Raw genomic sequence first — 14,255 nt, forward strand, 5'->3', positions numbered from 1 at the left:
GATGATACAGGAATTGGCACTAAATCGATTTTTCTGTTTCCAACTTGGGTGTATGAGTGTGTACATGCTTGTGTGCCCTGGACTGGATTTGCACCAAACTCAAGGTGTACTCTGCCTAGTGCACAAAGTCCTCCAGTGACCCTGCATAGGACCAGTGAGTGAGTAGTCACAGTCTTGGTTATTTTTGTTAAAAACATGCTTTATTTAACACCCTCTTTAATCCACAGTCAAACAAACTGCATTTGCATGATTTGCCGTTTCTTTTTTTTTCTTAAATAAACTTTATTTACATATGCAATAATACTGATTTGACGAGCTGAACTCGACGTTCGAAACATTCTGCAAAGCGTACCTGTACCGCGCGAGCAAGACGCTGCTTTCCGCATGAGGGGAAATAAACGTGACATCAAACTGGACAACAATGGCGATCTGTAACGAACACGCGAGGCAAACCAGAACACCATAGCACCTTGTCCAGAACTCTGGAAGATATATCTAACAATAATAATAAACTCTAGAACATATATGCTTTAGTGCTTTAGTGTGCACACAAATAAAAGTAACATTATTCACTGAAAATCCACGCTCACACTAGAGGTTAGTGTTTTCTTTAAGTCTAAAGGGAATTCATTTTAAAAATCATCAACTGAACCAGAAGTACATTTTTGATGGTAACAGATTGATATATGCATATTTTAATGGATGTTAAAATAAAACAAGAAAAATCAAATAAATCTACTATTTAAAACAAACCTATAATCCGATATTGCATGTTTGATCTTTAACCAGCACAATGAACTTCACGCAACAATATTTCTGTATTCTTTCCACATCACGTCTGTATATCACTTTTACACACACAGTGCATTACAGCTGGAGCAACATGACGTCTGCTGGTGTTCAGAGCATCGCTGCGTGTTTTCTCACTTTCGTGATCGCGGATTTCGAACCTTTTTTACATCTTTGAAAGTTCACGCGAACATCCTCGGTCTTAAATTAAAAGTTGTCAAAGTTGTAGAAACTTGATTGTAACATTGCTAAAAATCTCACTTAAAACTCATCAACTGAAACAAAAAATAACATCATCCTGTATTCCAACATCTCCTGGGTTTCAGCCTTGGCACTTGAGATGCTACTGCTAGCGGCGGCTGCAATGTGCACACTGGTGGATGCTGGATGGTTAAAGTGTACTATAAAGTATGTTTCCGTGCATGCTTTTGTATCTGAACCTGAACCTGTTTTCATCAGCTGCTGACCACAACATATAAAAAAAAAGAAGAAAAAAAAAGTGGCAGCCAAACACATCCCTCCATTCCACGAACTCCAGAAAACATTCATCCTCCTCAGTCATCTTCATCTTTGTTGTGATATTTCAGTTCTCAGTAAAGCTGAGTTAAAAACTGCTGAACGGAAACTCAGATGTAGTCACACTTGAAAGGCGGGGCGACTGGAAACAGACGGCGCTCCTTTCCTCGCTCCTCGACGCCACCGTCTCCCCCTGGTGGTGATGCGCATGATGCACTCGGGCTCATTCCTGATGCAGCTCTGCGTTACACTGTACTCATCTCTCACGTTTGGTAGCACGTTTGGGACTCACATGTTTAAAGTCTTCTTTTTTTTCTATTTAAATATTTTTTTAATATAAAAATGTCTAAACAGAGAAAGATGACACTTCTCTCTCCAAGAGGAAGGGGGGGGGGAATTATACATTTTTGCGTTTGCCAGCTGTAATGATTGGCCTAGCAAACTCCACGAAGTCGTCTATGAGGACTGGCCACGCCCCTGTAAAGAGAGCGACGAAAAACATCAATAATTTTAAAGCCTGTAATCATTACCTACCTATAAAAAAATTAGGTTTTTTTGTCTTTCTTTTTGTAAGTAGTTTTGAAAGTAAGAAAAATCTTTGAATTAAATTACGGTAACTACAAACTTCATACCTAAATGATCAGAAACATCACACCTTCAACACATATTTATACATATACACAAGTATATATTATATTATATATTAAAAAAGAAGATGGAGCACAAATACTTATTTTGTGTTTATTGCCTGCAGACATAAATGAGGCAAAAAAAAAAAAAAGAACTGACATGGCATTTTTGGATCATGTCTGGGGGACTACACACCGGTTAAGCTAAGAGGCCAAGCCTGTAGAGCCATAACCTGGGGGGCCGGAACCACCCCGGTGGCACATTGGTTAACCCGGAAAAAAAAAAAAAAAAAAAGGGGAGAGAATTAGCCTTGCCGTTCCAATACTTTTGGCTGGGACGCCATGTCCATATCTACAGATGAATGCTTCAAGGACAACAGATTTATTTTTTTGACATTCCAGTTACCCAAGTCTAAACTACACAAAAAAAAGTGTGAAGTGAGCTGAAGAGGAGAGACGGGTTCTACAATCTGTGGAGGATTTAGACTGAGATTAAATCATTTGTACCTTACATTACAATAATTGTTTCCCAGTTAGAAAGCTGGAGTCAGAAGGTCAGCCAAGATAGAGCAGTTCATCTAAAGTAGTTTGGCGCTAGTGGGGGTTGAACCCCCAACCTTCCCATGAAGCCAGCAGTGCTCCTGGATCTGGATTGATTCATTCTTGAGTCTTGAGGAGTGATCTCACGTTTCTTGATAAATGGAACAGTGGCAATAATTGGCAGATTTCACTTAGAAACTAATATAAGCTTGAGTTTAATTTCTTTTAAATCATTTTACCTTAACTAATTTTGACTAAACTATTCCCTCATTCTGTGGATCTGATTTCCTTTTTGGTAAACAAGTCTTTGCGTACATCTGTACACGACCCAGCTCACCTTCCTCGTCATAGTTCGACATATCATCGGCGATCATGTTTCCAAAGTCTAAAAGAAGATTCCACGTGTCTTTCGGGATAGAGCGCTTGTGATGCTCCTTCAGAGAACAGAAAAAATATAATAACATCAGTTTCATCGCTCAGTTTACAATCTAATCCAGCTGTGTTTTTGTATAACTTTGTGTCTAACTTGTATACTGTACTTCATCACTCTACGTTCTTTTCATTGTTATTACTAAAACTTGTGCATAAATTTCTCACTTACTAATGTATTGTTATCGAAACACTTGAAGTGCTGTAAAAACTGATTTGCCCCTTCCTGATTTTTCAAATTTTAATATTACACAAAGATAACCTGCGTAAATACAAAATGCTAATTTTAAAATTATGCTTTCATTTATTAGGGTAAACCGCTACACAAACCTGTCTGTCCCTATGTGAAAAAGTTATCCTTCCCCCAAAACCTCATAACTAGTTGTTCCACCCTCGGCAGCAAGAACTGCAAGCAAGTGTTAGCGATAACTGGTAATGAGTCATTTACTAACTTTTTCGCTGTGGAAGAATTTTGGCCCACTCATCTTTGCAGAATTCATTTAATTCAGCCACATTTTTTAAGTATAAATCTTCTTCTTTGTCTTTCGGCTGTTCCCTTTCAGGGGTCGCCACAGCGAATCATCCGCCCCCATCTAACCCCATCCTCTGCATACTCTTCTCTCACACCAACTAACTTCATGTCCTCTCTCACTGCATCCATAAATCTCCTCTTTGGTCTTTCTCTAGACCTCCTGCCTGGCAGTTCAAACCTCAGCATCCTTCTACCGATATATTCACCATCTCTCCTCTGAACATTTTTTAATATAAATGACCCGTTTAAAAAGGATCAAGGAGCAAGGATGTGCTTAAGCTTGAGGTCACAACTTAATGGCTGCACCTTCAGGATGTTCTGGTAGAGCGCAGAATTCATGGTTCCATGATGTACCACCATGTTTGACTGTTGGTATGATGTTTCTTATTTTAATAAAATGCTGTGTTAGTTTTACACACGGTGTTACAGGGGACACACCTTCCAAAAACGTATAATTTTGTCTTAACAGTCCACAGAATATTTGCCCAAAAGTCTTGGAGATAATCAAGATGTTTTTTGGCAAAAGCTTTTGTGTGGTCTTTTTGGTCAGTAGTTTCTTTCGCCTTGGAACTCTCCCACAAATGGATGCCATTTTTTGCCATCTTTATTATTGTTGAATCATGGACACTGACCTTAACTGTGGCAAGTGAGGCCTGCAGTTCATTAGATGTTGCTCTGGGTTCTTTTATAAGCTCCTGAATGAGTCGCCGTCGTGCTCTTGGAGTAATTTTGGTAGGCCGGCCACTGTGGGAAAGGTCCACCACTGTTTCAGGTTTTCTCCATTTGTGGATAATTATCTGTTCTTGAAATTCTTTAGATAGTGTTGCATTTTTTTAGATCTTTTAACGTGCTTTCTGTCAGACAGGCTTAAGTATTTGAGTATTTTCTTAATTCAACAGGTCTGGCAGAAAAAAGGCCTGAGCTTGGAAAGTGAAATTTACCTCAGCTTTCCAAAAATACAGTTAATTCATGATTCAGCAAGGAGGGGGCAATTACTTTTTTCCCCCCACATAGGGCCAGGTAGGTTTGGACAGTTTTTTTCCCCTAACAAAAATAAATCATTTTTAAAAATGCATTTGTATTTACTTGGGTCATCATTGTGTAATATTAAAATTACTTTGATGATCCCAATCAAATATGCCAAAAATAAAAGAAAGTGGGAAGGGGCAAATACTTTTTTCGTGGCATTATTTAATTGTTTCTATGTTCAGGGAACTACTAAAAAAAAAAAAAAAAAATTACATACCAGCAGGAACGTGTTCCAGAGGTCCAGAAACTTGAAGCGACCCGTCAGGACCAGGTTCCAGTAGGCCACAGCCATCTCTAAGTCTGAGCAACAGACAGACATGGTAAAGAGAAAGTGAAGTACAGGAGAGACGTAACAGAGAGTGATTGTTTAAACAGTGCCCTACTGTGAAGCACTAATTAGGAGGGAGAGTCAGTGCAAACTGACGAGCTGTATCATCGTGTCTACGCCAAGAAAAAGCCAGGACACCAAATTGGAAAATAACTAAGAGGTGCACCAAAGCTTCTGTAAAAAAAATTAGTTCTCCATTAGAAAAAGCCTTGACAAATTTATGCTCTTGCAAAAGTGACCGGTTATATTTAACATACTTCAGTTTAAGTTAATTCCTACAGCACTTTTAACAATGCACAAATTTACAAAACAACCAAGAAATATACAAATTCCACAATAAATTTTACATTTATATATTTATTCTTAACTAGCAAGTTTAGTGAACAGGAAACGTCTTTATTACTTGATTAATTGCTGTTAAAAATGTAACCATTTACAAATTATTAAGTGATGAGGTTTGTTTTGCATGTAATGGGAACCTCGACAACCCGGGTGTAATCCAACTTTAGCTTAGCGGTAGTTACTAGTTTACAGCCTTGCTCGCTGCGATTTCTTTTTTTAGTCGTATCCAATTCCCATTACTACGGGGCTCCCACATCAAAACTCCTACAACCAGTCAGAAGACTATCACGTTTCCTCCAAACCATGTGACGCCGCCAACCGACCTTACCGCTATCCAGACTTTGAGCTCACAGACGGCCATTATTGGCTATAGAGCCGTGATTGATGTGGAAGCGTTAAGTGCCTCCCATCCCGCCCCGCTGAGAGAGCTCGGCCAATCAGATCTCTCTAGGCCCTCGACAGAAAAAAAAAAAAATTGCACACTCCAATTACTTCATTATATGCTTCTTGCTTTAATTACAGCCATAGCATCGTCTTAATAAGCTTACGCAATGACATAACATTACATTTATTTCTCTCCAGAGTTCCATTAATTTCTTCCCAAGATCTTATATTGTACATCTTATTGAGGTATGTTCGTGGAGGGGCGAGGCTATTCACAGACGGATGTGTGTTTTCCTGTGTGTGTGCATGCATGTGTGATGGGGGGAGGGGAGGGAATCAATGTTCAGCGCACAATTACATAACGTTTTACCCATTTTAACAAATAAAACAATAGAAGATTGATATATGGAGGTCAGTGTTGATACTGTGGCAATCAGCGTGTGTGGAAACACTAGACTGTGCCGCCAAAACTGTCCAAATAAAACGTTAATTTCAGGTAAAATTTGCATCTATTTTCATTTATCATTAATGGTTAATCAATTATTGGTTAACATGTCCAGCTAACTGTTAAGAAAAATGAGCGCCATCTGCATGGTGCAATAATTGAACTTTTACTATAACCTAAAGTATAATAGAGCTTCTGGACTACTTAATCCTAGTTTCCGTCTACTTCGTGTCAGGTAGCAGACCAGAGACTGACTGAAGGCAGTAAAAATGTTGCAGTTGAATAGTCGGATAGAGGTTTCTTTTTGGAGAAATATTTAAAATCTGTTGAGCAGTGTCCCGAATGTCACCATCGCCACACTTTTTGCAAAATGTAATCCCGAATAAAAGCTTAAACAGACCATGAAGCTCCGCCCTTGTAACTAATATTAGAGTTCAGAGCTAATCCCAGCGTTACGCGGGAAACCTCACAACCCCACAACAACCTACAGGGAAATGTCACATGTGTTTGACCAGAATACAGAGAGCTCTGGGTAGTGCGGGGTGATATGACCTCAAATCTATATCATGAGTAATTGTATGCTTTATGATTAATGAAAGATGATTGTTTTTTTTTTTGTCCTCATAGTTCCCTAGTAAGATTTCTGATGAAAGATTTCTCCTCCTTGCCTCTTCCATGTCTCAGACTGGTTAGGGTGGAGTCATGTGTTTTTTTAAGGGGACAGTACATGAACACACACACACACACACACACACCCTGGGGAAAGTATTAACATTATATGTTAACATTACATTATATATAATGTTAGTATACTGTATATGTAGCCAGGATCCTTATGAACCAGAGGATACAAGCACATCACCCTTATTACTACTACTATCGACCTATAAAGCACTAAATGGTCTCGTGTCACAGTACCTGACTGAAGTGCTAGTGTTTGATCTGCCACAGCTACTTCTATAAAAGGGTGCAGGCTGATTGTCAGTACCTTGTAGAATGAAAACTACAGCAAGGCGCAGAGCTTTTTCTAAGAAAACCCAAAAGTTATGAAATAGCCTTCCAATTATTGTTCGGGACTCAGAAAACAGTCTGACTGTTCAGGGGTAAAAAAACCTATTCATTTAGCCAAGCATTTTTGTAAATAAATTTGTATCATTAGGTGTAAATGTAGATCTGGGGGACTGATGGACGTAGAGTATTATAGTGACCTGGTATGTCTGGATGTGCGTGTTTTTTCTACTCTCATAGATCACTCAGCCTCGTTGATGGTGAAGTGACTGGTTGCTTTACATCCCAGTAAGCCTTCATGTTTGTCTTTCCTTCTGGCTCTCTATTTTAGTTATGCCATCATAGTTAGTCCTGCCGAAGTCCCTGGTGCACTCTGCGCTAAATATACATTGACCTTATACATGTGACTGTGACCTCTCTTATTCTCTGTCGAGCTACACAAGGCACTCCTGAGCTCACAGTGATCCAGACCCCCTTTTCCCTCCGGACCTGTCTGACTCATCCTTTGCCCTGTGAGGTCTGCTCAGGATGCGCCTGGTGACTGGGGACGGTTCGACTTTACCATGAAGATGGTCTTGGACCCGGGATGCAGACAGCTCTTAAAACAGTGTTGTACCCATGCTTCCAATAACAAACCTGGACTCCATATTAACGTAAACACATCTCTTGTTATACTGAACTTAATAACACACAGTATGACTGCAAAAACAATCCCTGCTATCTGATATCACCCAAAAGAGGATGGGTTCCCTTGTTGAGTCTGGTTCCTCTCAATGTTCCTTTCTGTTTTTCTTTCCACCGTCGCCCTCTGCTTGCTCATCAGAGACAATCTGATCATTATATTTCATATATATTTCCTCACACATTTTAAACTCATTTCCCTAATGTTCTTTTAATTCTGCAAAGCTGCTGTGTGACAATGAGCATTGTTAAAAGTGCTATATAAATCAAATTGAATTGAGTATAATGTGGATTTGAGGTTCTGGATGAGATTTCAATTCATTTTAGATTAACTGCCCAGCCGTGGCTCTGGACATTGGATAGTAAGTGCACCATGTCAATCCACAATCTCAGGTTGAGAGGGCATAAGAGGTTTAAAAGGGGGAAAAAAGCCAATGATGTAATTTAACCATTTACAGTATTTTTAAATTTATATATAGACTTTAGAATTTTTTTTTTTACATTTTTCAGAACTTACAATACAATGCAACACTGTTTTAGGCATGAGGTATTATTTGGATTAACATATTATCGTGAAATCTCCTGGTACCTGTGATGAGGGTGTCCATTGTGGGACGCTTACCTAATCCTTTCTGGCCGGGATTCTTGGCGAAATTAAAGGTAAACTGGTAAAAGTCCTTAAACTTTCCAGGGTCTTTGAGCTCCTGTTCTAACCTGGGTAAGATGGCCTTCAGTTTCTCAGGACTGTCACATCTACAGTATAAAGACACACCAGCAACATCACTGCAGATGTAGCAAATGACGTAGCATTACAATAAGGACCATGAAGGTTTTTAAAAGTCTTACCCCAACTCGGTCATCCCATCCAGGAACTCTTTCCGGCTGAATTCGCACTGCGTCGCTGCCCGAAACTTCCAGGCCACAACCAGGATGCTCATGCTAGCTGGATCCAGCGTGAGGTCATCACAGAACTGCTGGATGCCGTCAATGCCGATTTTATTCTCATCCTGAGGATCTGTGGAGAAATTTTTTTTTCAGAAATTGCCTATTGTTCATTATGAGCAAATAATAAATCAATTCTTCTTGTTTCCTAACCAACCATATCAGAAGACATGCACTACTGCTCAAAAGATTGGGATCATTTGCAAATGTCTTTGTTTTTTTGTTTAGTGATTTATTTTCTACATTCTATGAGAATACTGGGGATTTCAAAACTATTGAAGAACACACATGGAATTATGTAATTATGTAACAACAACAACAACAACAACAGTCAGTTGTTATTTTAGGATATGGAGGTCAGCCTTTCTGTAACCCCTCAAGCTCCATGATGAAACTGTCTCTCATGAAGACCTTCCCAGGAAAGCAAGACCAAAACTTACCTCTGCTGCAGAGGAGAAGTTCATTTAAAGTTACCAGCCTCAGAAATCACCAATTAACAAACAGCACCTCAAATTAAAGCCGTTATGAAGGATTTTCCAGATCATGCGTAGTAGATTCATCTTATTAACTGTTAAAAAATATTGCATATTTTGGACACCTTCAGCATTGTTTTACAGTGTAGAAAGAAATAAAAATCAGGTGTTGGAAAGTGATTCCAAACTTAAGAGCGGTAGTGCATCCTGTGGTCGTGGCAATGACTTTGTTTCAGAAGTGTCAAATTATTGTCCAGAATCAAGCAACTGAAGAGACTGCTTACCTGAGATGCAAAAAAATTGGGTTAATAACATTATTAAAACCTGGAAGGGAAGCGGTGAACTTTCATGTTTGAGGAAGGAATGTAGTCGGAAATACATCCTGAATGTTTACTGAACACTTAGTGAAATCAAATTATAAAAAAAAAAATGAATAATGAAAGTAAGAACTCAGGGGATTGGGACTAAACTGCTGTGCAGCCTTAAGAAAATGGTCTGATTTACTCTTTTCCAGAGTGATAGGAACATCAGGGTAAGGAGAAAGGCAGATGAAGCCAATGGTATGATCCGTGATCTTTCTGTTGGTCTGTTCTAGGATCAGGAACATTATGTGGCCAAAAATGAGGTCAGCTGAAGACCTAAATATACTGAACAATCAGGTTTTTTTCGTCAATAAATGTTTTATTCCCTAATGACACCAGCATATTCCAAGATGTGTAATATTTTCACACATGAATTCACCACAGCCCAAACCTAAATCCCATTATGCTGGAGAACGCTTTACTCAGCCGTCTTACTTTACCATCATCAATACAGGTAGTCCCCTACTTATGAATGAGTTCCATTCTGGGAGCATGTTTGTAAGTCGGATTTGTTCTTAAGTCTGACAAAGTGAATCTTATAAGACTTTGACACAAATATACAGTGTAAAGCACACCAATCCACTTGACTTAATCTCTGTCCCCTTTCCCCACACTGCCATTACTTGGCCAAAAACTGTAACCGCGCCTCAAGAGATTAATCTCACAGTGAAATGTAACAGTGTTGGCTCTGCGCCTTTAAATCGCGAGGGGAACCCTGGCTATTTTCTCTCAGAGCAGTTTTCCACTGTATTGGACTGTGAACTCGGTTTTGTTTAGGGGATTTCCAAAATTAGGATTATTTACTATCAGGACAGCCATTTTCTATCATCGTGCTCTTGAACTGATTCATTAAAACCGGTGAAGCCAACTAATTTCTCTCGCACCCCAGCGCGCGCACACACACACACACACACACACACACACACACACACGCATACAATATACTGAACTTTAGACATTTTATACATTTACTTACACACTGAAAATATTGTATATAATTGTAAATATTGGTACCTGGTGCACTGCAGTGACTATTTATTGTACAATATACGCGAGCTACTTCCGTGATTTGTAGCTAACATCTAGTCTGTTCGTATCTCGTATAGCTCATAAGTCTGAGACTACCTGTACAAGATCTTGAAGAGAAATTAATGTGACTCTGGATGGAAATAAATGTTGCAACACTGCATATGTTTATGGAAAAGATGCCAATCAATATATTAGGTAGTAATCAAATATATTATATATTAATTTCCGGAGTGTGTAAAAATGCTTAATCAGGGAGTTACAAATTCAGACTTGAACATGTTTGAGGTTAGAGTAGAAATAAAACATAACCATAACAATGTCTCGAAATCTATAGAAGGCTGCATTTTTATCTACAAAAAAAAAACAGATTAAAGGAAAGGATTAAGGAAGAAACACATTTTCAAAGAAACTAATAATTTCTAATCAAATCTGAATACTAACATAATCTCCTGATTTACCTTTGTACCGGTTATAGAGCTGCTCCAGCTTCTTGCGGTCCACCGCGGTTTTCATGGATTCCTTATAGTAGAGATCAGGGTTCTGGAAGTAGTTGTCTGTTGCCACTTCTAGTTTCCAGTCATTCTGTGTAAGGCAGTAGACGGCTGTCCTCTCGCCAGCCTGAGTGAAGGACATGAACTGACGGACCTTCTCTTTCTGCGATGATTTCAGCTTATGCTGTGGCGTGAACACACACAAATAAAGGATCAATTCTACTTCATAATAAACACCTGGGATGTTTAATGGAATCTAGATATTCATAGTTTTAGTGTTCAACTCTGGCTTGTTGATCACTGAAACCACTCTGCTGAACAATGACACATGAACAGGTTAACTGAAAGATTCCCCCCCAACAATACCATTCTACACAGCCAGGCATTGTAAAAGGCCCGGGTTCAATTCCCACCCAATGCCCAAACCCCATGCAGTGTTGATGTCAAGCCCTCACTCATTCACCAGCTATACTGCAGGAGCGTATTACTGGAGACTTAGGGCACAAGGCAGTGTACACCCTGGACATAGTGTCAATCCATCACAAGCCATACACATTCAAACACTCACATACTCATTCGGGAATGGCAATTAACCTAATCTGCATGTCTTTGTGGGAGGAAACCGGAGTTTCAAGCACAGGAAGAATACACAGAGAACCAAGGGGGTACCTGGAGGTACAAGGCGACAGCGTTAAATAACCACTAAGCCACTGTGCCACTGATGATGCAAAACTACAAACACACCGATCTCTTCAAGTAAATGCCGGATGGGAATTACTATCAGATCAGAGTTTGGATGAGAAAAGTGGCATTGGTGTATACTTTTAAAAACAAGACAAAAAACAGGGTACATACAGGTTCAACTGTGCCCTGTGCATTTGACAAGTGTGTCCAATGATAGAACAAGTAAGATTTGAAAAGGTGTCCTTCATCCTCATCACCATCACCATCATCATACACACATTAGTGTTGTGATGCTCAGGATAAATGCAGGATGCAGATCAACCAGGACAAGTGATGTGAGGAAGGTTGATGATCTGGTGATCCACCGACCTACACAGGTTCACTACCACACACACACACACACACAGGACTAACTCTGCACAGGAGGAACAAGTGCATGCTGTCAGCGTTCACAATACCAACAAACTGTCCTCACACACATACACACAGAGAGAGAGAGAGAGAGAGGACAACTCCCTTAAATATAAACCCTCGTCTAAGCCGGGTATGTGGAATAATATCACTACACCTCTTTCTCCCCCTCTCTCTGACTCTCTGTCTGGATATAAAGTTTGTGTTTATCGCTATTTCCCTTTTTCATCTTCACCTACCATTTTTATCTCCCCGCTGTTTGACCAACTTGATAGGCAACAGCGCGCGGTGCGCATGCGCGGGACTCTGCCGGGCCTGCGCCAGAGAACGTAGCGATGACGTCAGGAGTGAGGTTTGTTATGAGCGTTGTTTATTTATTTATTTAGTTGTTTATTAGTCTGTCGTCAATTTAAATCTTCCTTAAATCTTAACTTTATGAATTATAATAATTGTAATTAAATATTTAAATATAAAAATGTGATAAAATATATAGTTTTTGGTTGTTGTTGTTTTTTTTTACGTCCAACAACAGGTTTAAGAATCCGGGTTAAATTAAATACTGATCGTTTACATTAACTGTAATCTAATAATAAAATAATAAACAGATAATAATAATAATAATAATAATAATAGCTGAGTAACCAGAGCTGAAAAACTACCTTACCCACAATGCACTTCTGTCAATCATTCGGTCAGATTTAAAATAATTTCTCTAACTAACGTTAAGTTATTAACGTATCACTAACTGACTCGCATGCGCATTTCCAAAAAATGACGTCACGCGACAATTTTCTCTATTTTTTTTTTAAACCAGAACGTCAAAAAAAACTTTTGGAGTAAAATTAACACCTGCTCTCTTGGATCTTGTAAAATGCTAGCGCGCTACGTTAGCATGAGTCGACTCCCTCAAGTTAAACTCTTAGTTAAATCTCAGACACAAACAAACTCTGTGTCGCTTGGTAGCTTGGCGGATGTTCTCGAGATATTAAAGCTAAGCCTAAAGGATCTTTGGTTTTTATTAATTTATTAAGTTCACACAGCACGGGTTTGTCATTGGGAAACAGAGAATCTAACCTACCTGTGGGAATGAGAGAAACACTGACGTGTAGCCACAGCAAGCCAACCTCCTCCTGTGCTGCGTTCAAGCGCTCCCGCGGTTTATTAAACCTACAGCATGTACATGAGCGCTGTCCTTTCGATTCCTATACTGGGCTGCTAACAACTTTTACCAAGTATACAAAAGAAAGAATGCGTTTGTATGTTGCGTTAAATGTTTTTTGTTTGTTTGTTTGTTTGTTTTTACAAGTAAATCATGCAAAGGCATCACCAGAGACTCCTCTCAGCCAAATCACAAAGTTCGTGAACTCCTTCAAAAAGATCATTCACTCCAGAAACAGCAGATTCTTCTCTTCCACAACTATCACACTGCTAAACTCTACACTACACCATTAAACCACTTAAACAACTGACACCTTGTTATCTGTAATACATTTTACAACTTACTGTGTACCTTTTCCCCCATTCTCACATACAGTATATAAAACTACTGTATAACATATCTTTATATACATTATACCAATAATCTGGCATTGTTCTTTTTCAATGTATATATTGTCTGCTTATACTGTATAAGATAAGATTCCATACCGTGTTCCTCCATGTAATTTCTATTATCTATCCATTATCTATTTAGTTTGCTGCATATACACTCACTGCCATTTTATGTAATGTTTATATATATATATATATATATATATATATATATATATATATATATATATATATATATATACACACATGTGCATCTCAATAAATTATAGAAAAGTTGATTAATTTCAGTAATTAAGTTTAAAAACTTTTATATAGTGTAGATTCATTACACACAGATTGATGCATTTTAAGTGTTTATTTTTTTTTATTTTGATGATTATGGCTTACAAGGTGTATATAAGCTCCTGGAGCCTATCCCAGGAGATTTAGGATACAAGGCAGTTTACACCCTAGATGGGGTGCCCATCCAATGCAGGGCACACACATCCACTCATTCACACACTTAGACTAACCTGCATGTCTTTGGACTATGAGAGGAAACCCACCAAGAACATGCAAACTCCATGCACACAGACACGAGGTCAGAATCGAACCATCGACCCTGTAGGTGCGATTCGTTTTATATATATTACACACATACAGTATATCTCGGTCAATTTT

At 38.8% G+C, this 14,255-nt stretch overlaps 2 protein-coding genes across 4 annotated transcripts in view; one reads left to right on the forward strand and one right to left on the reverse strand.

Moving 5' to 3' along the window:
• On the reverse strand, positions 1 to 13,211 carry dcun1d2b (DCN1, defective in cullin neddylation 1, domain containing 2b). 3 transcript variants are annotated; one of them, XM_053476880.1, is made up of 7 exons: positions 13,123 to 13,211; positions 10,917 to 11,133; positions 8,499 to 8,667; positions 8,275 to 8,405; positions 4,682 to 4,764; positions 2,812 to 2,908; positions 1 to 1,782 (listed from the first exon to the last, which is right to left on the reverse strand). In XM_053476880.1, exons 2-7 carry the CDS (start codon positions 11,089 to 11,091, stop codon positions 1,703 to 1,705), a joined length of 735 nt encoding a protein of 244 aa, XP_053332855.1. In that variant the 5' UTR covers positions 11,092 to 11,133; positions 13,123 to 13,211; the 3' UTR covers positions 1 to 1,702. The 3 variants fall into 3 exon arrangements, with proteins under 3 accessions (XP_053332855.1, XP_053332853.1, XP_053332854.1); XM_053476878.1 differs by lacking the exon at positions 13,123 to 13,211 and adding an exon at positions 12,284 to 12,498; XM_053476879.1 differs by lacking the exons at positions 1 to 1,782; positions 13,123 to 13,211 and adding exons at positions 2,166 to 2,625; positions 12,284 to 12,499.
• Positions 12,338 to 14,255, forward strand: part of tmco3 (transmembrane and coiled-coil domains 3) — a 17,651-nt gene continuing 15,733 nt past the window's right edge. Inside the window, exon 1 of the mRNA XM_053476877.1 lies at positions 12,338 to 12,396. The gene's annotated coding sequence lies outside the window, so the exon portion shown is untranslated. The remainder of the gene's footprint in view (positions 12,397 to 14,255) is intronic.

The sequence above is a fragment of the Clarias gariepinus genome, chromosome 18 (assembly GCF_024256425.1).
Source record: "Clarias gariepinus isolate MV-2021 ecotype Netherlands chromosome 18, CGAR_prim_01v2, whole genome shotgun sequence".
Taxonomy (NCBI): Eukaryota; Metazoa; Chordata; class Actinopteri; order Siluriformes; family Clariidae; genus Clarias; species Clarias gariepinus.

Bases quoted from the DNA above. Each gene is read 5' to 3' on its own strand.
- dcun1d2b (XM_053476878.1), bottom strand. From the start codon at position 12,340: ATGCGCACCGCGCGCTGTTGCCTATCAAGTTGGTCAAACAGCGGGGAG. The intron at 11,134-12,283 runs GTAGGTGAAGAT...TTCACGCCACAG, and splicing joins ACAGCGGGGAGATAAAAATG to CATAAGCTGAAATCATCGCA. The intron at 8,668-10,916 runs GTAAATCAGGAG...ATTTCTCCACAG, and splicing joins GCTCTATAACCGGTACAAAG to ATCCTCAGGATGAGAATAAA.